Source organism: Cupressus sempervirens, chromosome 11 (assembly GCF_028749045.1).
Source record: "Cupressus sempervirens isolate cs-2001-9-10 chromosome 11, ASM2874904v1, whole genome shotgun sequence".
Classification (NCBI taxonomy): Eukaryota; Viridiplantae; Streptophyta; class Pinopsida; order Cupressales; family Cupressaceae; genus Cupressus; species Cupressus sempervirens.
In genome coordinates this window covers 824279065-824305577 of record NC_143128.1, presented here as the reverse complement: position 1 = coordinate 824305577, position 26513 = coordinate 824279065, and the positions used below count along the sequence as shown (strand labels likewise).

Below are 26513 nucleotides of genomic sequence, written 5' to 3'. Positions count from 1 at the left end.
TGCATTATTGGTGATCCCTAAGCCAATTCATCTCTTTAGAAGCTAGGCGGTATATTGTCTTGGACCTGCAATTCATAATTCTCAGCATGGAGACCTGAGTATCAGGCCCAGGTGTTTTTTGGGAGGCCTGTGTTCAAGTTACTTGGACCTGCGATCTCCTATTTGGGCCTGTGATTCACCTATGAAGATCAGCATTTCATTCCTTAAGTCTGCAATTTAATTTACCAGGCCCGCTATAGAATCTCTGGGAAAAGTCGGCATTCAGTCTGCCAATGTGGATTGCAGAATCAAGCAACAGGTTTCACAAATAATTGAATCTGCTATTGATAGATATTCTGTTACTATTAATATAAACAAATCTTACTCTTCCAAGTTCGTAAGTTGTGAATTTTGTAGTAAATTCTGGTATTAAGTTTCACTGAGAAAAATTATTGCTTTGCACAGCTCTACTTCATTATTGTTTCAGTATTTTGATATGATATGGAAAAGACACAGAAATTTATATAAATCCATCATAGAAAAATAAGGTGTCAAGCACAAACAATAGGGAAGGTGCGTAGATCAAAGAGTATTAAATATACCTGCATTTCATTTACTTCACTGGAGAGTTGGGTTGTCAAGTGTTCGACAAAATGTCAAAAATCTGATTTGTGAGAAAAGTTGGTGAAATTGGAGTTGTTCAAGTAATAAACAAGTGAGGGTTTTTACATTTTTTTTCAGCATTCGGAATTCTTTCTAGAAAATTACCGGTGATGTTCTTGGAAAATTTCAAAGAGAGACGGTTGTTAGCTGTCAATTATTATTTGAGGCAAATGTTAGATTGTTCCTTCTGAGCCTAAAGAATGATTTCGGGAGCAATGAGAAATCCCAAACGTTCTCCACTACTATAAAAAACTTATATATTAAGTAAGTATAGCATCGAATGGAAGCAGTATAGACCTAACTGGATTATTAGTGCAAGAAAAGCTCTCTTGTCATGGCACGCCAGATCCAGGCTCTGTTGAGGTTACCATAATAGATCTTGGGCTTACACGATTGGGAAAGAAACTATTTATATTTTCTTTGGAATCGATCACTTGACCTTGCTAATAGCAGTTTGTAAATCATGCTTAGCCGCATTGTCATTTTCGTGCATGACTGTTAGTATCTAGTGGTCGAGGAATCTTGTATCTAACAGCTTATAAACTTCAGAGTTTCTAACGTGTTTTTCATAGAGATCCTCTTTTGTTTTTCGTAGAGATCCTCTTCTCTTTTCATGTGTGAATTTCCACAGGTGATGCATATGCTAGGAGATATTCATGCTATCGTGAGGAATTTTAAAGTCTCCATTAAGACATTGGTTCTCTACTAATGTTGGTTGGAGTCTGAGATCTTACAAGACCAAATCAATTTGGTTTGGATTCACTTAATTGAAACTATGGTCTTGGATGACAAAGGCAATGCACAGTCGGATGTGGCCTTGGCTTCTATCAAGAGTTTTTTATGAATTGTTCTAACTATGTTCAAGTTGCTTCTCTCGTTCTTCCCATTTTTCGATTGTCGTCAGCTATGTGATCATTTATCTTCTAGACTGGACCAATAAATGTTGGAAGATTTGATGCTCATGCTTATGTATTTGCTTAGTCAGAAGATTTGTTGCTCCTGTAGATGGCATACGATGAGTTCATGAAATGCAAAGAAGCTCTCTTGTGGGAGCTATGGTTTATGCAAAAAGTCTCCTCCATCAGTTTCTTTACTCTTCACCTATGGTAGTTGCAATCATCTGCTGTCACCCACGTTGGCGAACTTTTCTTTTTTCAACGCTTCCTTCATCAATCTTTTCCATATTGGTGGTTTGTTTTTTCAACACTGCTTGAATCGAAATTCATGGAAACCCAATCTAAGCATTCACGAAAGCTAGTCACAATCACTGAAGGCATCACTACATCAAGTAACTCGCAAATACAACTGAAAGCTAGTGGCAACCAAAATGGAAAGACACCATGAAAGATCACAAAGAATAGCGGCAACATGAAACACAAGAAATTGAATCGTTGGAAAACCCGTGTGCCGAAACAACTCTCTCGCTGCTAGCAATGTGTTGGAGAATTTGTTTTCCAACGAGCTGCCAAGGCAGCTTCACTCGCATGATCACCATTCACAGGGTATTCCTTCCTCTCACCCCCTACAGATGTGACATTCTTGGTACTACCAAGACTGGCTCCAGCAAAATTTTTGCTTCTGTTTCTTCTTCGATGTCTTCCTCGTCTAAAGTTGAAGCATCGTAAGCTTGCTTCAACTTATCTATTGGCAGTTAGCTGTCTACAATTTATCTTATTCTTAATGAGCACCCGATTATTTGTGGTGTTGGTTCAATAAGAAGACAAGCTGAGTCGTGTAACATGATCAAAAGCTATCTGCATGCAGATTATAATTCGGTTGCTTTACCAAGAGTCATTTCTTGTTTCTTTCAGAGGTCATTAATTCACAGGTTACAAGAGGACTTTATGTGACTATTCAATGTTGCTAGAGATTTATTGCACGAGAATTGAGGAAGATACAATGGGCCTCTTCGAAGTGGGTTCCATGCCAAAAAGCTCTTGCATACATCGTTTGACAATGATGAAGAGAACCAGTTTGCAGGTTTGAAGTGTGTGGGTCTGAGGAGTTTGATCTAAGTTTTTAATGAGGCCCATAAGATTAAAGTGCAGGTGAATGAAAATTCTGCCTCTGCCTGTGAGAAGGTTTCACAGGATTATCGGCCTCTGTTCTATGATTGCAGTGAATTGCATCCCTGACCAAAAGTTTATCTTTTGAAGACTGTTAGAGACATTGAGAATTAAGCAAACGTTATTGACTGAATGATTTTGAAGACTTCAGTCTTAAGAACTGTGTTTTTAAATCTTAATAGCTTTATCTTTTGTTGGGCTCATATCACAAAGAAATAAGTATTATATTTTAGAGTATTGATCTTGAATTTGTTAACTTGCTGATAATGGAGTATAGCATTGATCTCCATATTCGATGCAGGATGCAGGGCAATGCAGACTACGCAAGTTCACTGCTTGGAGTCTTGGACTGGACTGATGTTGAGGTTTAATATTTTATAAATTTTTTTTTATTAATAGTATGTTTGATGTGCTTGGTGTCAAGAAGAGTTTGCTTCTTATTCAGTTTTCATCTCTTGTGTAGTTCTAATAAAGATAGGAAAATTCTACTTTATTAGTGATTCAACTTTTATGTGAGTTGTAAGTGATTCATGAAAGTGAGAGTATATGTTAAGTGTTCAGAGTTTGGAACTGCTATTGATTATTTTTTATTACTTTGCGAGTAAATCAGAGTGATGCTTGATGGGATTTGTCATGATATCTTCCATTTAAAGTATTTTGGTCAAGCAATTAATATTCTGCTAAAATACTAAGATAGCTTATATACCTATTCTGTTCATAAGGACAAATTGTTTTTGCTCCATGTTTTCAGTTGATTATGATTCAAAAGGAATTCATATAAGAATCATGATGTGCTTTTGGGGGCATTGGCTATTCTCTATCACCACGTAAGTTTTGATGAATCAGTGTCAATCATTGCTTGTGTATATTATGTGCATCTTCATCGTTGTATGCATGCATGCAGAATTACACCTTGTGTGCGTAGAGATTTATTGAAATAATGGACTATAGGTTGGTATCAACATAAAGATTATTTTCAACAATAAGGGACCTTGGCATGTTCTGTGAGATATTATTATATGATATCGATTGCAAGATGTTGATGATTGGTTGAATGAACAACCTTTCATAAGAGTTCTTTATGTTTGGTGTCATCGGTTATGATTATATCATGAGTATACTAACTTGACTTTGTGCAAAAGCTTGTGGTTAGACTGGTAGGTTATTCTGGACGATCCTAGTTCTCATTTTTTTCTGGTAACATTATTCTTGAGTAACACATTTTGTTCAACATGAATGTTGGGTTGCATTTTTATGTATGTGTGTTGAGATCAAATTCAAAGAGATAGTATTCTATGATTTTTGTATCTAACTAGAAAGAGAGTATAACTTGCTTTAATCTCTATGATAAGTGGATGTTATGCATTGTTATAAATCTCTCTTGGTTGCAGGGTGCAATGGGATAGTGAGAGATTTTGCAAATGTTATTTGCAGTCTTGATGGCACATTATCTTCATTAGAAGAGGAAAACCATGTTTAGAGAGAGACTTTTCAGCTTCAGAGTGAGGTTACGTGACAGAGGGAGATATCCAACCCCTTTCGAAGCTTGTGTGGCTGTAAAACACTTGAAATCAATTTCTTTTTAATAGTGTTCAAAGCTGTTCCTGCCGAAAGGGAGTCTTTGTTAAAAGAAAATCTAAGTCATTAATGCATTCTTCTCTGGGAGAAGTTTGAGGCAAAACCCTTGTTCCACCTTTTGTGAATAGATATTGTCAACCACCCTTTGCAAGCATGGTGGAAATACATTCTTCTCTGAGAGAAGTTTGAGGTGAAAGCCCTCGTTCTACCCTCTGCGAGTAGGTATGGTGGACGACCCTCTACGGGTAGGCACAGTGGAAATGCATTCTTCTTTGGAGAACTTTGAAGTGAAAACCCTCGTTCCACCCTCTGCAAGTAGTTATGGTGTACCACCCTCTATGAATAGGCATGGTGGAAATGTATCCTTCTCTGGGAGAAGTTTTGAGGTAAAAGTCTTTGTTCTACCCTCTACGAGTAGGCATGGTGAAAGTCATCTGTGTGACTCCACTCTATGTGCTTATTAAGTAACTATGCTGGATTATGTTATGCTGAGATAACATGTGTTATGTGAATTTATCATCTTTCGTTGCAGCTATGTGTGCATGCCTAACTATAGATCTCTCTCTTGCTAAGAGGGAGTGTTGAAGATAGTAGCTGTGATAGAGATCTTTATCTCTGATTTTATGAGATAGAAATATGTTTGTTATGACCGTTATGGTCATTTACAGCTGAAAGAGATATTTGTGATTGTATTTAAGTTGATATTATGTAAAAATACATGGCATACGTCATGCTAATAGGCATGTGTATGGTAATATGAAGTGTTGTATATGTGGAAATATGAAGGGTTTCTAAGATTCAAAGAGACCTTCATCTGAAAGATGAAGAGTCTTATGCAATCTCTTTATATGATTGCTTGGTATATTGTAAATCAATCAAGTGGAAAGCCTTGTACTCAAACATTTTATATCAATAAGAGTCCTACTTTGCTGGTGTGGCTGGATTTTAACCTTCAAGTGGAAGGGTTTTCCCAGGATAAATTCTTGTGTCTTTTGTACCCATATTATGCTCTTCTTTGTTACTGTTTATCTTAATTTTTTCAGCCAAAACTTAACAAAAGGTTCATAGGGACAACCAAGCTAAGGTTCTCGAGCTGCCAAGGCCAAGGGTCTAATATTTTAAGACCAACTACACTAGACAAGGCTTAAACAGACCACTCAAAACAAATATCCATTGTCAGTCAGGAATGTTATGCAAAGTAGTGATCCTCCTCAAGGATGGCATCCCTTACAAGGAATAGATATAAAGAGAATAGACAACAAGTGCGAAAAAAGGAAGGTTCAAAAGAAAAAATAAAAAGCAGCGAGATAGCGGTGATTAACATTCTGTAGTAACAACAAACTTAAGATATTGGGAATAAACAGCAAATGAAATTATACGGGGGTGAATTTTTAAGGGAGTAGACGCTAGAAAAGAGCCTATATTAAAAAACATAATGCAGGAAAGTTCAATCAGACTGTGAGGTGCGATTAAGATATTAATTTATCACAAGTGTCCATTCAATGAAGGGACGTGACTCTTTGAGCACAAGGAGAGGGTATAAGTATTGAATGAAGAAGCACTAATTTGGGGGGTATACCTGGACCTTCTGGAAGAAGTCATCAGATACAGAAAACCTTCAAGGAGAAGCAATTACCACCATGGCTCAAGAAGAGAGCATCCCAATCAGCCATTATAGAATAAAAGAAAGATCAGATAAAATAAGAAGCAATCAATCAAGGATCGCACAAGCACAATCACATCAAAAGAATATATTCAGCAGATTGATACGAAGTAATTCTGATAAAGGAAGTGAAGGAGGTTCATATTGAACCCCTCTTCATCTACAAAAAATACATCTCAGTAAACAATTAGATCAGGTTTCAAACACCAGTCCGGTATGATTTCCAGCTCTGTCCATTTCAGCACTCTATGATCTCACAATAACTTGCGGTATATGTACTGTTTATGCATCTTATATATATATATATGATAAAATATAAAATATGCCTGACAAAAAATTGCCTGAAATAAATCTTCTATGAATGATCGGTGGTGTAAGAGGAAAGTTATAAGATGGTTAACTAAGTAGGCCAACCTAGGGATGACCATATTACTGGCTACTATGGCCAAGAGGACTGTGTAATATCCCAAGCATACACAAGAATAAATAGACAAGCAATGCAATTGTTCAGCAATCCAAGATTGGATTAATGTTAAAACAATTACTACTTATTACAATCATGACAAAGTTCAAGAAATCTTTCACCTTGGTCTTCTGGCAATTATCCTGTGTTGGAAGTCATAGAAGGATGATGTCAGTATGACCATTGTACCGATGGAAGGGTGTTCAATGTGCAGCTGTATGTATTGTCAATATGTAGATGTCTGAATGTTGGATATGTCGGTGTCAGTATGTGCATCCTACTGATGTCAGGATGAATGACTCTGATCAAGATGTTGGCACTGGTTCACACAAGTATGTATCTTTGTGAATTGCAATACATAAATTACTGATGTGGCTGATGCCTCTAACATGTACATGACTGCTGTTGTACCTCTAATCCCTTGCTACTAAAGTAGTTGTTGCTCTTTGATGTATCTAAATGACGATACCACAGTTGCGAATGAAAATACATAAGAATCCCAACTTCTCCTTCACATAAATTTATACAAATCTTGCATGATATTGCAGATTATAACAGCAAACACATAAATCAAGAGTTCTGATTTTTCACCATGCAACGAGTCTGAAAATTCTAGATTTTATTTCCCACTCATGCAATCACTTTTCCAATAAACAAAAGACAACCCAATTCATACAAAGTGATTGCATATCTAACTCCAACGTACACATTTTCTGATTTTTACTTTCCCAGGTCTTATATTGAAAAAGCAGCACTAAATGGCTCCAAAAAGCAACTCAAAAATTATTTCTCCACCTCGAAGTCCATATCAAGATGAAAACTAAAATCATCTTCATTGAGTTCACTAAACAATCAAAATCTACTCCAATTTGGCACAAATATGACTTCAAAATGAAGCCATCACCAGTATGCAAAATTCAATGGGTCTTTCACCATTTCAAATTGCCGAAACCACTGAAGAAATGTTGCCCTCCAATGCTGATGATGTGCAACAATCCTGTCTCATACACAATTCCCAAAACTTCCAAGAAACGAATCAAAAAGCTTATATGCATAATGAATTGATTTTCACTTTGGCTATTAATAGTTCCTTCAATGAGTTCAATCCAAACAGCTTCAACAATAAGTTACTTTAACAACTTATTAAATTGCAATGAATTAACTTAATAATATCAATTTAAAAACCTCCTTGGTGTAGGTGTCCAATTAATTTAATAACATAATGTACTTTAATAATGCCTCATGGCCCCCATTTACTTTATTACTCTATAATAGATTTTGTAATAAATTATTAATAAAGTTCACTTTATTAATAACTTAATAACATGAACTTGCGTCATCCAATATAAATCACTAAGTCAACTAGAGGTCAGCCAATGTTTCCACTATGCATCCAATTGCCTTACTAAAAATAGTAAGGGTCCATCTTTGTCAACCCCTGACACTATAATTCACAAATCCCTAAATACTTGATCAACAAAGATGCCAAGGGTCAACATTACAACTAAAGCCGGTCCAAGTGCCCAGCCAATTATAGAAATGCAAGATAAATGACTTACTGCAAATATTAAGTGTAGAAAAGTGACCCAAATGAAGTGCAATCCTGAACTTTCTTGTCATCCAAAATGGGTATTGGCCTCCTGAACTGCCAAATAGGACCCTCTAACCATCAAACTTAGCCTATGACGACCAATAATAGGCTAATCCAATCATAAACCAAATCATCTCAAAAAGGGGACATTACAAAGTACCATAGCTTAATCAATGAAATCTACAAACATGTATCTCACGTAATGCAGAGATGTGTGTTACCACGATACTTACAATTGTTGTTGTTGTCTACAATGTATATCGCAGAGGTTACAATCTAGACCATTGTCACTTACATGAATGATATTGCTTGTTCATGAGGCCGATGCAAAATTAGAATCAAAATCTTTCCCTAAATCTTGTGAGGTCCATAGAATGAATTGGTTTTTCCCTTTTGCATACCTTGATAGAGGACTGCTTATATGGTTTGCAACAATACCAATTCTCCAACTTCAAATGACCTTCCAATATAGTTTACATTCACATAAATTTTTTGTTGATGTTTTACTTGATGCAAGTTACCTTGAAGGGTGTCCATAATGTTCATACTCTGCTATAAAAAAAGCTTTTGCTCCTGGTACTCGACTTTCTTGGGCAATTAAACTTCCAAAAGTACTTGGTTCATACACATAGAATCCTTTAAACGAACTCATTTTGATTGAAATGTAAAGAGTGGCATTGTAAGAATACTCACCAATACAACTATTTTATCCTTGTGTTCCTCTGACCTGCAATATAATTCTTCAAGTACCTTTCAATCCATTTATTAATAATTTTAGTTTCCCATCCCTTCGAGAATGATAAATTGTGCTAGGTGTCAGTTCAATTCCTACTAACTGGAAGAGCTCTTGCCAAAATAGGTTAAGGAATCAGCTGTCCCCGTCATTAACAATGTTCCTTAGGAGACCATGTAATTGAAGACTTTCCTTGAAGAATATTTCTACTGGTTGTAGAGCCCAAAACAATAGATAAGATATCGCCATAAAGTGGGTACTTAGTGAGTCAATCTACTTCCACAAATATGCAGTCTTTACCTTGGATTTAGGTAACCCCATTACAAAATCCATAGAGATACTTTCATTTTTTATCGGGCCCTATTACATTTGAATGTCATAAGCTCACCGAGATAGACACTATTCAATCTATGATAAGGACATGCTAGATATCATGCACACATGGACCAAGTTCTGGCAATATTTGGTTTGTGGAAGATACAATGTCAAAACATATCACAATAGTCTGTGGCTTTTCATGGCTTAGTAGGACCTAAATGGCAAGGAGCAGAAATGGGTAAGAAAAATACAAGCTTACTATTTCAACATTAAACACATTAAAGGGGCAAATAATGTTGTAGCAAATGGTTTATCATGATGACCCCATGTGAACACCCTCACAAGTATTGCCATGAAATGGAAGGATGATATCGCTGTGGAATATGTCAACGATTTGTAGGCCAATGGTATCTTAGAAGGATATTTGCCCAATGAAGAGTACAAAGTGGCAGTGAACTTATTCTATTGCCCAAATTGAGAATGAAGACTAAGATCCTTAAGGAACATCATGATAATCCCTTATCAAGCCACCAAGGGTACTATACGGGTTACTAACAAGTACAGGAGAGACTCTCTTCAAAAGGACTCGAGAAAGATATTGGCAACATGCACACGAATGCATGTTATGCCAAAGAAACAAGATAAAACAAAACCATTCGGAAGGTCTTCTACAACCCTTAACCATATAATTTTACATAATGACAGCTCCTATTCCTTCATCGAAAGCATCACATTGTAGTTCAAAGGGTAATGTGAAATTAGGGATAGCTAGCATTGGTTAAGAACTCAATGCTTCTTTCCATCTCCCAAAAGCTTGTTGAGATTCTTCACTCCACACGAAAGCCGCTTTCCTAGTCAAGTTTGTGAATGAGGAGTCTATTTTAGAGAATCCTTTCACAAAGTGTCTATAGTAAAGTTCACAATGCCCCTTAGTTGTGTTAAGGAAGGTCTTGGTCATTCCTTAATGGCTTTGATCTTTTCTTCATCTACACTCACCCCTTGCACACTAATCTTTTGGCCAAGGTAGATAAAGATAAGATACAAGATAAAATTTATTAATATCCAACATGTGACCACAACCAAGTCAAAGGTACTAGAGAGACGAACGAAAGAGCAACAATAGTAGGAACACCAAACAATGACCAAAGGACAATGCAAAGAACGACAAAGAAGGAAAGAGAAACCAAGGCCCCAAGAAACACAAGGAGAGTGGAAGGGGCAAGAAGGCAACCTCGAGCCACCAAGCAAAACTACGAAACTAAGGAGACAGAGAAACCCCAAAACCAAAGGATAATCTATAGAAGTGAGAGGGGTGGTGTCAATTAAGCTGTTTCTGGAGATGACCCACCTAGTGCAAAGGACTGGATCTCTAGGAGTAGGATCTATGAGGCCTTATAAATCTGGAATGAGAAGGCAAGGCTAAGTCCCTTTTCGTACCTTGCACTGTCCTAGGCAAGAAAGCAGTAATGAGTTGGTCAAACGAAGCGTGTAAAGGGCACTGAAGAGAGTGATCTTGTAGACTCGTGACCTCTTGTAGATAAGGAGCAACACATCTTTCATTCATGCACCTAAAGGAGGAGAGAGATAGAGAGAGGGCCTCCCTGAAAAGACAAAAGAACTTGCCTCAAATATTTTAGTAGATAGGATAGCGAAAGATAAAGTGCTCCTCCAACTCCAACTTACTAAGAGTACAAAGTTGGCATATCCTATCACACTTGCCCAACATGTGGTCAATCTCAACTCAAAGATGGTGGGAACCAACTCTGAAAGAACTACGAGGAATCCTGAGAGAGTGATATATATATATATATATAATAACCTCATCATAATAATATATATCTATAATGATATTATACTAAGGATTTATACCTTATTAAATAAAATTGAATAAAATGACAAAACCCGATCACATATGGCATGTAAATTCTTCTCTTGTATGTGAGCATTGTTTACTCTACCTGATGAAATGATGAGCCCCTTTTCCTTGAACTAAAGTGGTCAATATTAACTTTCCTCTACATTAGGTGACAACATATGATCATATTGTTTGGAGGGTAATTTCAGTTTGTTTAAGTTTTAGATGCCATGCTAGTTCAGGGGGGTCACATGCCCAATGAGACGTGACTCCCAACATTGTATTTATATGTTCTACGACCACAAAAATTGATTATTAAACTTAAAAATTAACTCAAACCAAAATCAGCAACTATGGCACATTTTATTTGACTTACAACTTGGAATATAAGATGTTTACATCTTCGACAAATCCATTGAGAATTACAAACAGATATCCAACGTTGAACAAAGACCCTAATATAACATTGAACATTGAATTGCTAGTCTTTTTTGATATGACATAAGTTATATTAAAGTAAACATATCTAAAATATATATTGAGTTCAAGTGATTTCAACGATTAATATAATAAAGAACTCTTATATATATAATTTATTTATTGAATTTGAAAATAAAGAATCTGATTACAAAACTCAACAACGTTGACTGGATCATGTCTATTACAATACTTCAAATTGATTCTTTTAACCCCTCCACTAAGAGGTCAATAAGGCTTACTTGAGAGATTTCTAGTCCCATGACAGCCAACTTTTGAATGTCGATGGTGAATTCTTCCACGAGTCCTTGTCATTTAGTTGTGCTAATTCTTTGAAATACCATTGCGGATGTCTTTGATAGAATCTTTTGATAAGCTTTTGTATAAACTTGACATAGGTGGTTACTTGTTGATCACCTTGAGTGATAAGGTCATAGTGCCACCACTCATGGGTTGTTCCTGACAAATGGAGCACCACAAATTTGATGGCATTTTCCTCAGACATGGTTCTTAGTGAAGGGTAAGTGTCAATTTTTTGACCACATGAACAAATTGGGAATTTTCTTGATCTGCCAAAACTTAGAAGAGTTATTTTATTCACCCCCTCTCCTTTTGGACCTTGTTGTTTTGCCTTTTCCTATTAGGGACCTCCCTCACCTTTGCCTCAAAGTAATCCTTGAAAGAGACTTTTCTCTTCAATTTGGGGTCAACTCTAGAGTATGCTTCTATAAGTTCATCAACATTATCCCTTGGTGATTGTTTGCTCCTTTGTCTTCCATGGCTTTTTCCCTAGGTAGGAAGGTACATTTTGTAGACCTATGGCTGGTTATCCTTGGGCAGATGTTATCATTGTTCTCGGAGTGTTTGGAGTTAGTATTCCTTCCATGAGCATTATGGTTACTTATATTTTGAATGGTTTGAAGGACAAGTCACTCGGTTCTTTCATTCCTCTTATTTTGTTCTATAAGGGCTTTGGTAGTTTAGGTTTATTCCATGACTGCCCTCACCTCATTGCTCAATTGTTCACTCGTAGTAGATGTAAGCTTCCTTTATCATAACCCCTGTTAAGGCTAGGAATCAATTTCAATTTGCAAATATATTGGTCAAATACATTTATTATATTGATAATGAATATTCAATGTACTAATAATAAAATTATGTTTTCTAAAATTTATATTTATTAATACTATATTAAATATATTAATAATATATTTTTTATACCATTTATATTTATTAATATTATACTCCATATATTGATTGTATATTTAATGTATTTGACAATATTTATCTAGTATTTATTAATATAAATCTTAGTTAATCAAATGATGATCAACTTCCCCAAATGTTACTTGAATTTGGGGGTCATTGATTATGGAAACCTGATTCCTTGAAACAGTGTAAGTCTCCAACAGGAAGTATCATGGTTGTTGACAGTATTACAAAATAATTGGTGAAAATACTTGCTTATTATTAACAATGATCAATAGATTATTATATACAAAAGAATAAACAATGTTTTCTTGGAAAATGATCGTCAAAAAAAGAAACAATCTATTCTAACTAACAACCAACTAAAAGCTAACTAACTATTATTTAAAAACATTCTAATATTTACAATAGATTACAAATAGATAACAATTAAATAATAATAGAAGCTATCTATTATCGTAATACTCTCCCTTAATGGTTAATCTATCCACAACACCAAGTTGTCCTTTGAATTTGACAAACTTATGAGGACCAAGAGGCTTGGTGAGAATGTCTATACTCTGAACCATTGTAGGAACATACTGCAAGTCTATAGTCTCGTCTTCAACCAGTTGTCGTATGTAGTGACAAAGAACATCCACATGCTTGGTTTGTTCATGGAAGACTGGATTCCACGCTGATTTGATAACGCATTCATTATCAACAAACAAAGTGGTTGGTCTTGCTCGTGCCATATGCATATCCCCAAGCATCTGAAGTTAAACTTCACAACCTACCTTAGTTGTCCTATATTCAGCCCCTATAGAGGAGAGAGAAATTGCATGTTGCTTCTTATTGGTCCATGTGACGACACCTGGTCCCAAACTTAACACATATCCAAAAGTTGACTTTTTTATTGTCAACAAAACCTGCCCAACCTAAATTTGTGAACCCACTAAGTCTAGGATTAGAACTCTAAGAGTAAAGTCCCTAATCTATAGTGCCCTTTACATGGCGAAGCACACGCTTTGTTGCCATCCAATGATCAACCTTAGGAGCTGTCATAAAACATGAGATGTAGCTGACTGCATAGCCAATATCAAGTCTAGTAGCAAAGGTAGATGATGTTGCCTACTAGTTGCTTGTATGTAGTATCATCAACTAGAGGAGAATCAGACTTGGCTGATAACTTCAAACTTTTCTCTATGGGTGTCGATGGAGGCTTGCAATCCTGCATAGGGAAATTTCTAATAGAGCCCTGGCATATTTGGACTGAGAAATGAACATACCCGAAGACTACTACCAAACCTCAACACCTAAGCAATAATGCATGAGCCCGAGATCAATCACATCAAAAGACTAGCATAAACTTTTTTGATTGATGTCCCTGACAGTAGTCTTGATTTACAAATTTGAGTCTGAAGAACTCCTCTAGAAGCCTTGATCACTGAGGTACTTACCAATTTTCATGTATCATGCCCTAGGAGCCTGCTTCAAACCATAGAGCTTTCACTAGTCTAAGAACCCGGTGTTCTTTAACAACAACCTTGAAACCAGGAGGTTGCATCATGTAGACCTCTTCTTGTAGGTCATCATTCAAGAAAGCACTCTTGACATCCATCTAATGGACCTTCCAACCAAATGAGTTGCTATGGCTAGGACTAATCTAATAGTGCTCATCTTTGTTGTAGGTGCAAAGATCTCCTCATAATCAATGCCCTGACGCTAAGAAAAGCCCTTTGCAACTAATCAAGCTTTGTACTTATCCAAAGTACCATCAGACTTGTATTTTAATTTGTAAACTCATTTGCAAACGATAGGTTTCTTCCCTGGTGAAAGATCGGAAAGGACCCAAGTGTGATTATTTGTTCTAACTTATTAATTAAATCACTTTGATTTAATTAATTAAGTTGCCTATTACTCTAGTTTTCTTAAGCTATCTTGTAGGTGCATATAATTAATATTTTATTAATTATATTGTGCAACCCTAGCTTTTTTAGGCTTTAGTTTCCTTTTTCGGGTTTCGTGAATCCTTTATAAGGATTCACCTCTTTGTATTTTAAAGATTCACTTATTGGATTATATGAGATATTGCTCTTTGCATGTCCATAAGATGGATCTGGCTTTTTGGCCTCCTTGATTTTTCCTTGCCTCTGTTCTTTGCTTCATCCATGTGACAGGTTTATGCATGCAAGTGTTCTTGGGAGATTAGTTTTTCACCTAATCTAACATGGTATCAGAGCAAGCTTGCTGCTCGTTGTTCGTGGTTTGTTGAAGCATTTCAAAAGTTGCATTTTTCAGAGGGTTTCAATTTTTAGAGTTATTTTGTATTGGATTTGGAGGGGTCATTTTTTCGGTGCATTTTGAGCCCAAATGGACCTCACCGTTGGATTCGTAGCACCCAAAAACCCCTGTTTCCATATAAAATTTGTCCAATTTGGACACAGTTGAAATTTGATGCAAAAATTTGTTACCAGATTTGGGCACGCTTTCCGAAGAAAAGATTTATTTTTTTATTAAAAAAATAAATCATAAAATCAAAAGGTTTTATTAAAAAAAGGCTCATGAGTTTTTATTAAAAAAAGCGTTTGCTTTTTTTTTGCAAAAATTCTTCAAAGTTTTTTGTTTTTTGTTTAAAAAAAAAAACATTTTCAAAATCTTCCAAAAAAGGACGCTGCATCAGCAAAGTATGACAGAGAAGTGACATCAGCAAGGTACTGAAGCAGGTCTGACAGCCGCAGGTGCTGACGTCATCCATCTTTGGGCTGAAATTTGACGGCTTTCAAATCATCATTTCTATAATTTGTTTTGTTTTAAAAGCTGTTTGTGGTTTTTTGGCCATATCTTTGTCATACGGAGGTATTTTTTGATGAATCTTATATCGTCGGAAAGCTCTTTCCGAGCCCGTCACGATGGTGCTAGTTATTTGGACTTTTGATATAGTTTGGTTGCCTATTTTGGCAGTCAAAGCTGGATGTTCTATTTTGCACTCTGGGAGGCGTATCTTGAGCTTCCGATCTCCGATTTTGGACTTCTTTATATCGTTGGAAAGCTCTTTCTATGCTCTTTCCAGTGATGCTGGTTGTTGTTCCAGATTCTATTCCAGGCACATCCTATTCAGTCTTTTGCATTTTAGCATTCTGGTGGATATCTTGTTTGTTTCAGGTCCGGGGATCGATTTTGTTGCTTCAGTTGCTTCGTTTTGGGCTCTACCTTCTGTTGTTTCAGCCTTATGTCTTTTCTGATCATTGTTGATATTCATTGTAAGCATTTTTATGCAATGCACTGAGATAAAGTGCCACTCTTGCATTTCGGGATCCTTTTCATCATTGTGATTCGTTGTACTCGCACTATTATATAAAGTGCCATGGGGGGGATAGTTGTTTGCCGCTTATAGGCCCTCTTTCTCTAATTCCTCATGCAGTGTCGATGACACGTGCCTTTTTTTGTGTTTGTACCTCACTCTCGATGTGTTTGGCTCCTGTGTTGTAGGAGATTTTTGGCCCATCTTTTCAGCTGCCTGTCACCTCACCTGCCTTAAGGGGAGGTTATATTGCTGTTCTATGCTTCTTTGGTTGATGGTTCGTGCCTTCTATTTCCACAGAGGTTCCTTTGGTTGATGGTTCGTGCCTTCTATTTCCATGGAGGTTCTACAGATCAGCATTTTGACAGAGTTTTGCGATTCTTCATGCTTCAATGATTCTCTTCTGATCTCTTTGTTCCTTCTTCTGGAACATTCTTCGCTATCTCTTTTTGGAGTAGGGTTTTTCCCATGTGGTTTTCTCTATTTCTCCTCTTTATAGAGATTTTGTTGTGATTGGGTACCTGATCTGGCCTTGTTGCCGGGACCCAATTCTCTTTCATAGTTGTGCTAGGTTAGCTTCCTCCCAAGCTTCACTTAAGGGGGGGTGTTAGAGTAATTATTTGTTCTAACTTATTAATTAAATCACTTTGATTTAATTAATTAAGTTGCCTATTACTCTAGTTTTCTTAAGCTATCTTGTAGGTGCATATAATTAATATTTTATTAATTATATTGTGCAACCCTAGCTTTTTTAGGCTTTAGTTTCCCTTTTCGGGTTTCGTGATTCCTTTATAAGGATTCACCTCTTTGTATTTTAAAGATTCACTTATTGGATTATATGAGATATTGCTCTTTGCATGTCCATAAGATGGATCTGGCTTTTTGGCCTCCTTGATTTTTCCTTGCCTCTGTTCTTTGCTTCATCCATGTGACAGGTTTATGCATGCAAGTGTTCTTGGGAGATTAGTTTTTCACCTAATCTAACAAGATCGGAAAGGACCCAAGTGTGATTCTTCAACATGCTTTGGTGCTTTGATTTCATAGCATGTTCCCACTCTAGAATTCCATTAGCCTTGAAGTATGTCTCAGGTTCAAACACACTGTGACTGTTCGCCATAAGAGAAAAATTGACTAACTTTGTAGGTTTGCTCTTTTTCTAAGTAGTTCTCCCATCGATGAGCTCATCATCTCGAAGATCAACAAGTGTCTTAGCCCACCGCTTAGGCTAGAGAGGAGAACGACCAACATTAGCATCAGGAGATGCCCTATGATTAAGTTCCTCATTAGAAGAATCTAAATCTAACTCATGTGAAGCATCTAAAAATCTAGGTGATCCTGCAGGAGAAGCTAGAGGTGTCCATACAAAAATCACTAGTATAACTGGAGCGCTAGAGCCCTCCCATCAAGTGGACCTAACGGAAGTTTAACTCCCAAATCATAGCCTTCATAGGCTTATCTATTGGATCAGGAACAGGAGAAATAAGCATGAATGGTCCTCATTGTTCATCAAAGACGACATCACGAATGTAGAGGAGATGAGTTGTCTCAGTGTCGATCAGACAGTAGGCTTTGTGAGGACTACTATATCTGCAAGCACGAGTTTCTGACTCTTGGCATCCAACTTGACACATCAAGGATCCAAACACAGGCAAGAGAGCAAAAAACCTTTAGGTGACTGATTTTGAGTTTGTGACTTGACCAAGCCTCTTTCGGAGTCTTATATTTGATCGCCACAGTGGGTGACCGGTTCAAAAGGTAAACTCAAGTATTAACTGCTTTTGCCCAAAACTTTTTTCAAACATGTTTGTATTCAACCATGGATCTAGCCATCTCGGTGATTGTTCTATTTCGTCGTTCAACTACACTATTTTGTTGTGGTGTGTGTGGTGTGGTTAATCGGCGTTTGATGTCATAAGTATCATAGAAGCTAGAGAATTGAGTAGAACAAAATCCCCCCCATTATCTATCCTAAGAGCAATAATAGATTTCCCAGACTCTTTTTCAACTAGAGATTTAAACTTCTGAAATACAGGAAACACATTCGCTTTCTTTTTAAGAAAATATACCCTCATCTTTCTACTAAAATCATCAACAAACAACTAAAAATACATGGACCCAATAACAGAAGGAGTAGCCATAGGGCCGCAGATATCGGCATGAATAAGCTGAAGTACTGGAGAAGCGCACCATGAATTGCCAACAGGAAAAGGTGTGTGATATTGCTTCACGGCCTGACATGCATCACAATCTCCAAGCTGAGTCTGAATCTCTAGCAAATCGAGGACAAGCTCGTCCCAAGCAAGCTAAGAGAGATAATGCACATTTAAGTGCCCATACCGCTAATGCCAAATTGAGCTGAAAGAAGATCACCCAGAAGTCATAGCTAGGTCCTGAGAATAACAAGAATCAACAAGTCTAAAAAGACATAAACCTCAAGGGCAACTACAACAACAAACTAAGTATCCCTATTACTGATGGTGCACTGATGTGAATTGAAGGTGATACCTAACTACGCAGAGTGTCACAACATCTAACTAACTGAGAGTCGATTGAGTTCCATCCCTAGAACATAGTACACGTCAAGGAAAATGAGATTCCTCCCAACAGACTCAATCTGAATGTTTCCTTTGCCGACAACAGTGTACTCTTCCCCCTCCACCAAAAATAACTAAATCTGAAAAAGGTAGGTAGTCAGTGAACCAATCTTTGCGATGGGTGAAATGATGAGAGGCACCTAAATCAACATACCAAACAAGCGACTTTACATGATTTGGAGGTCTTTTAACCATGAAGGTATAAAAGGCAGATTTTGTCTGCTTAGTGTGATCCACACTATTCGCTTTGAGCTGTGAACCAGATTGCTTAGCTTGGGCAATTAAGCATTTCCGACATTCAACCTTCATGTGACCATACTTGTGGCAGTAGTTGCATTGAATGTTCTTTTTCTTGGAGCCTTATGATGCTAGAGCAGAGGATTTCTGCTAAGAAAAGTGCTATGAATGAGACTTGCCCTTGTCCTTTTGAAAAGATTTAGCAGCAAAGACTTGTTCGATGAAGGTGGAGTTAGAATTGCTACTGAACCATTCTTTCCACCAATCTTGCTGAAGCAGAAGTATGCAAAGATTTGTGACCTTCAGATCAACACCAATAGAAGCAATGTTGAAAGTCTCAATAAAATGCTCGTAGGACTTGGGTAAACTTTTGGGGGTTATAACCATAATATCCTCTTCCTCCATCTTGCGTCCAATCACAAGCAACTGATTACGGATATCCTAAATCTTATTCAAGTGTTCTTAGAGCAATTTCCGCTCACCCATGACGATAAAAAACAAATAGTTCTTGAGAAAAAAGGATCTACTTTTGTCTGAAGACTCATGAAGTTTCTTGAGATGCTCCCATATCTTGATAGTTGTCTTGATAGATAGAATTTAAGGGAGCTGATAATTTGAGAATCATTACTGCCTCCCGATTATTCTAATCCTTTGTATCTTGATCAATACCAGTTGCAGTCAGACACTATGTAACACCCAGAACAATATGATCAGTACTTCGATATTCAAAGATATCCACTGCTTCCACATGCCATAATTCCGACCATTGAATTTTTTATTTCCCTCAAGCAGAATATTAGTCAAAGATGCCATAGTGCATTTTTTAGTGAAAAACTGTGAAGGCACATACTTCAAGGCAAACAAATCAAAAGACCCGCAAAAAATAAAGAGGTACCCAAAAGAGAGCTTGAAAACCCCAAAAGGAATATGTTGTCAGGTTCTTGATTCGCTGGCTCAAAAATCAGGGCACAAAAAATGACGCACCTAGAAAAAAACGAACAACACTGTTGAGCTCTCAAAAAACCCATCAAGAATCTTTTTTAAAAATTTGGATCAAGTACAAAAAATTAGGATCCTGCGCTGAAAAAAGCTTCAAAACAATGGTAGATTTACAGTTGGATCAGGGAAAAATGTACGCAGATTAACACCGGAGGTTTGTAAAAACCCTAGACACCTTCAATAGAGCACAAACGACCATGAAAATCTGCAAATTCTGTCCAAAAAAATAGGTTAAGAACATATACGGCGTCAAGCAAAAAACACAAGTATTGCTTGCATATTTTTGGCATTAAATATTTGCAATTCGAGGTCAAAGAATGGCGTCAAGACAAGCAGGATTTGCAGACAAAAATTACATCTAAAAATAACTCCAAAAATTGACAACTTCACAACCCTACAAAGGCAGAAAAGAAAACACATCCAAACAGGCTCTCCTCTAAAAATGAACGCTAGTTGCAATAGATGGTTTTCCCAGCGGCCAAAAAGAAAATTTCAAACCAAAAATGACCAACAAAAGGGCGCAATTTGCAAACGAAAACCCAAGCTGAAAACTATTTTCCGAAAAAAAGGCACTAATAATCTCAAAAACAAAATTATTATTTTTATTTGAGAAAAAATGTAAGTATTTGATCTTGTTAAGATAATGGGTGTTATACACATTGCATAATATTGTTATATTGTATTGTTTTATTTTATTATGTAATGTTGCACCTAGGAGCACTTATATGGACGTGCAACATGTAGCGATTCCTATGAAAAATTCTTGATGAGTTGCATTGTAACATTGTTATAATATTTGATGTAATTATTTAATATTGGGGAAAAGAATTAAATGGCCAATATTAAATGCGGGGTCAATAGGTTAGGTAGCACATGGTTTATGTAATACCACTTGGTGGTTTTGTGGGAGCTTGTTACTATATAAGCAAACACAAAGGTAGTTGTAAAGGCAAGGCAAGAAGGCAAAAAAGAAAGTTGAGCAAGACAAGGTGAGTCAACCAAGCGAGCATTTATGAAAGTTGGAAGCATGGCATGGGATGTGCGGATTCATGCTTGTTCACATGGATTGTTCGGTTGTGGCTATAACTTTGAAGGCTTTCATGGTTGTACTATAATGGTGTTTTTGCTAAATAATACATGGTGATGAATGCTTTTGGAGGCCAAGTTTTTTCCCTCAATGAGGGTTTTTTCCCAAGGTATATCTTGTGTCACATTTTGTGAGTATGTTGTCAATTCTCTTGCATATGGATTTTAAGTATTTATTTATTTCAGATTTATTATGGTTTATGCGGAAACGGTAATATTTTTTCATACAAGTTTCGTTACAGCTTTGATAACATATTACAAAGTAATTGGTAAAAATACTTGCTTATTATTAACAGTGATCAATAGATCATTATATACAAAAGAATAAACGATGTTTCCTTAGGAAACGACCATCAAGAATAGAAACATTCAATTCTAACTAACAGCTAACTAAAAGCTAACTAAATATTAGAAACATTCTACTTTTACAATAGACTACAAATAGATAACCATTAAATAATAATAGAAAATAATAGAAGCTATCTATTATCATAATAGAAAAGGGACTGAGACAGCAATAATTGACAGCCATTAGAAAGGGGAGAACAAAAAGGATAATAGGACAAAACTAAACGCAGGAATATGAATAATCAAAAATATATTTTTGTTGCTGGCTAGTCTGATTATATGAAAATAAATGGGCAAGGTGTTATATTTTGAACACCGTATATATATTTATATGTATTTTATTTCTTAAATGCAGAATAATTACTAAATAATGTTTGTGTATGTAGGTATCTATGAATGTGTGTGTGTTTGTATGTGTGTGTGAGTGTATGTATACGTGTATTTACATACAAATGTATATTTGCAAATGGTGTATGATTGTTGGTCATACTAACCGTGTCATAGAAATGTGAGTGAATACTGTCATCAGACTGTGTTATACAATTGTAAAATATCTTTGTAAATTTAAGTATAGTTATAAGTCTGCCATAATTACCATATAAATAAAATGATATAAATAAGATCCATGCCAAATGAATTACGATCAGTACCTCACAAGATAAGGTAATGCCTGCAGCGAAATGGACTGTATTGCGTCATAGAAATATAAGTAAATAGTGTCATCAGACTCTGTGTGCTTTCCAAATGTAAATCATATTTGTAAATTAAAGCATATTCATAAGTCTGCCATAATTACCATATAAATAAAATAATATTATTAAGATCCATGCCAAATGATTTATGATCATTACCTCAGAAGGATAAGGTAAGGCATGCAGTGGAATGGACTGTACTACATCATAGAAAGGTACTAGGTAAGGCCTGCAGTTGAATGGGCATGGACTAAATTCATACAAAGGCACTAGATAAGGACAGTGGTGGAATAGAAAGTTACATCACACAAAGGCACTATCTTGCAAGGGATGATCCACATGGTGGAAGAAATTACAGTAAGGGGGAATGGTGAGGCCCACTAGGTATGCCAACCCTACAAAGCGTAAGGCTAACAGGAACAGGATTCAGCTCTTGGGCCTAGGGTTGTAATATCTCCATCCACCCTTGAGATGAGCATAACACTACTCATCACATCTTATGCATTGGAACCCTCATAAAAATAATAAGATACAATACATCATGTTAAAACCATGAATCTATATTTGTGCTCTTGTTCCTCTTTTTGGTGTTGCAGGACCTAAAACAAAAACTATCTTGTAAAAATGCATTTTAAATTGGTAAAGTTATATCTCCAATTATCTTACAAATCTTACTTCAATGAAAATAATGTTTGTAGGGTTCAAACTAGGGTAAAATCTAGAAGGGGACATTACATCCTTCTTTCTCTTTCAATGCCCTTTGAGATCCTTGGCTAGTTTGCATCAACTACCTTTCATAGGACAACAAAAAAGATGCTCTGATACCAAATGAAAAATCCCCTTCCTAATTTGGCCTAGGAGTTCCCTAAATCACAGTGGCAATGGATTAGGGTTAGGGTTTACAACATAGAGAGTTTCTTCATTTATGTGTCTGTAACTTGAAATCCTGCATTTTCCACATGAACATGATGCCAACATACAAATGGCATCACACATGCAGCTAACTCATTGAGAAAACCTACGCATTGCTCATTACTGTAAGAAACACCCTATCATTGGAGCATAGGGATTCCATGTTATATCAGGCACATGCATAGAAAGCAATGAACATACACAGTTGTCTCATTTGCAGTGTTTATATAACATAAGCAGTCTACATTTTAAATATATTAATCTGATCTCCGTTCATGATCAATATATTCCTACTCTATGTATAGTTTTCCTGTTTAGGACTTCTGAGTTATAGCAATAGTGTTGACCACTGGATATTTCACAATAACCAGAACAATCTTTTTTAAGACTCACCACTGGGTATTTCCCAATAACCAGAAAAATCTTTTTTAAGATTCTTCTTTGCCTAACGTTGATGGAAATTTGAATACAATGTGAGACTTGCATTGTAAACTAGCAGTTGTGATAAATGAAAATCTCAGTATTAAAATTTGGAACCCATGCATGAGACATCACATATCACTCATGTCTAAAAGCATGTAAAAATAAATACCAGAGAAGCCATATGATTTGTTTGTGTGTAGCTTCTGACTGCAAATCAACCAAAAAATGTAAGACTAAGTTTAATATTATGTATTCTAGTTGACACAGAATTATGTATTAGGTTGACCATTCTTATAGTCCAAGGTTTTAGCATCCACAAAATGAAGCTCACTTCACCTAAGCTTACATCGGAAAGAAAACAGCCCAATCTTCCTAAGAAATAGCTAATCAAGATGGGCACAAATGATAAACTAAATATAGATTTAAAACTTTATGAAGTGAACCAAAATAGCGTAGAAGGTGGTGGCCTCTCCCTTATTATGACATTCAAAAATTTAAAATGCCTTCCAAAGACAAAACAAAGGAAAGGATTTTCTTACCTCCATAAAGGAAATAAGTTAATGACAGGAAAACAAGCTACAAATAGGTTCCATTTATTAAAACATAAAATGATGATTGATGCAAGACCGTGATGTTTTGATGTGTAAAGTATTTACTATTAAAGGTCGTGGAGTAACTAATAGCTGCCAGCCTTGTTAGAGCGATGATCTTGTAACTGCATCCATCTGTATTGAACAGAACACCCATATAGTTATATGTTTAGCACCTGAAACATACCCACACAGGACATACAGCACTGAGGAGCACATTCGCTGGTAGAATGTTTTGAATTGAATCTCACTCCAACTGGAAATGCAGTAATTCAGTACCAAATTTACAAATGATCTTCATCTGGTCAAGCTGCATGCATTTCTTGTGGGAAAAGGAATAAGATGCAGATGAAGATTGGAGGCATCATGTGGTTGGTAGTGTTTGGGTTTGACAGATCCGGAACAATATAACAATAAACAGTTATATGCATAAATAAAAGAAGAATACACAAAGAACACAGATAACACACAGATTTAACGTGGTTCACCCAAAACCTGGGCTACATCCACCTACACAGCCTTCAACCTTTCTATTATCCAGCAAAAACGTACACCAAAATTCCAATGCATTATGCATCTTAGCCGCTTACAACATCAACACCCACTACATGATCAGTCGCCACAATATCAACAGGTAGTTTAGTTTTGATTTTCTTAAAATATAAAGTTTTGTAGCTCGTTTCTGACTTAGTGTGAAGCATTGTGCATTTTCAACAATTATGTTCAAGTAGCTTTTGGCTATATGGCTGCACCCTATTTTCCTAAGAACTCTGTGTGAATTGATAAAATGCATACACGTTTTGGTACGCGATGGTCACCATCTGCCAATCGGTGGCTGTGTTGTGCATATATTTCACATCACTTCTAAGTTGTAATGTTGAATAAGATTGGCATAGAGCAGCCTGACAGCAACTATTGAGAAGTGGACTTCTTTTAGAGATTCAAAGAATCTCGTTCACTGATATGAATAAATGCCAGATACTACATTGTCATACTAAGTGGAATTGGTAGCTACTGATACAAAAGTAATAACAATTGACAGGTCAGAGAACGAGAAAGGCAAGAGACCACCGCAAGCATTTCATTGAGGTACCGGTGCATGAATTCTGAATTTGCAAAACAATGTCAACAAAAATCAAGTGGAGCATTTCACTGCTATGGTGATTAACCACGCAGAGAACTCTACTTATTGATGTTCCCGTGCTCCTTTTCCAAATCCTAAAATGAGGGATTCCGTGTAGAAAGTATAAAGTTAGTTAAATTGGATGGGCTCAAATGGCAAATCAGCACGGCTTTCATAACCAAAACAGCGTTTGAATCTCCTTTAAACGTACATATGCGGATCGTTTACTTGAGTAGCATTTCATCCAATATTGAGGGTTTTGAACCTAACCCGCAAAGTCTTGAGTGTGCCACGTCAAATGGTAAGTGTTGCGTTGCCCTGGGTGAGTTTGACCGTAAAGATACCCTCTAGGCACAAGGACTCCCAAGAGGAATTCACAAATTAAAACGATAAACGGCAGAAATATACAAAATTCAACTGCATTTACTGACCGGTAAGAGAAGCAGGGTCGCCATAAAGAGCGAAATAATGGATGAAACTGCTACAGAAAAGAAGCGGCGCAGCATGTATTCGTTGAAGGAAACAGGCGGTGGTAAGCGCAGAATAAAACGAGGAGCATACAGCAAACCTACATATGTGAGTGACATGCCTGTGCACGCAGCCACGGCTAAAAATTTCGACACGGCAGCTGATGATTCCGCTTCCATTTCTCTCTCTATCAAATGGCGCTACGATTCATAAAATCATTATCCAGACTTGCAGATTTTGGAAAATTACTTTTCAGGATGTCTGGGCCGCTGCAGTATATGCCTCCTGTTTGTGTCTGTCTTTGAGAAACGAACACCGCCATGGAACAAATGAAGACAGCTAAATGGAATGCATTTTTCTGAAATATTCCCCGACATATGAAAGTTTTGCGTAACAATTTTGACGGTTATCTACGCCAGGCGAACTTAAAAAGACGTTATTGTGAGTTCTTCACCGTTAGTCCTCACTTTTCTCACTTCGAGGATGCCCTAGTTCAGTTGAGCAACGTGCTCTTTGAGAGTGAGCAAACTCTCCCGGGCATTAAGGGAGAAGATGGATAGATATTTTTAATCTCTATAAGGCTGACTATACCTTATGGGACAGTTAGACAAATTAATTTTAATTTTAGCAAATCATTTCTTTTCTTGTGTAAGTTGGCAATGAGCATTTCTAACTTCTTAATGCATTTCTTATTGAATAAATTATGTCAAGAATAATCAAATAAAATACTTCCAAATTTGTCCATGTTGCATAACATGTAAACTCTCTCCTCGCAAGTTTCATTTGGCCTCTTCCAGTGCCTCGTTTGACATGTGAATCGATGAGAATTGGTTCTCAATCAAGCAACAAGAGTTTTAGCTCTCCAAGAAATGTTAGCTTCTAGGTGCATGATCACATGTGAAATTGACCTCATTGATATAATATACTTTCTTCCTCCAAAGCCCATTTCTCTTTTAAAATTTCTCCATAATGAACACCTTTATTTTTTTGTTATTTGTGGGGCACATATTGAAATGAATATTCCATTTACTCATCCACCTTATGTTTTGTTGTATCCACATTTTTTTAACTTTTGCACAATATATCATTAAAGAAAACTTTAGGCCATCTACCTTCTTCCATATTTTTTTGTTCTCTTTAGATAACTTATGAGATGTACCATA

The 26513-nt window shown here is 36.5% G+C and overlaps 1 protein-coding gene across 7 annotated transcripts in view; it reads right to left on the bottom strand.

Moving 5' to 3' along the window:
- Positions 1-25909, bottom strand: part of FACE2 (farnesylated protein-converting enzyme 2) — a 130197-nt gene extending 104288 nt beyond the window's left edge. For 6 of the 7 annotated variants that reach the window (XM_089811256.1, XM_089811252.1, XM_089811258.1 and 3 more), the window contains exon 1: positions 25314-25903. In XM_089811256.1, the coding sequence (XP_089667382.1) occupies positions 25314-25529 (216 nt within the window). In that variant the 5' untranslated portion in view covers positions 25530-25903. Of the gene's footprint in view, positions 1-25313 lie in introns of all 7 variants that reach the window. The other variant, XM_089811251.1, reaches the window with a different exon arrangement.
- Between the last annotated feature and the right edge of the window lie 604 nt (positions 25910-26513).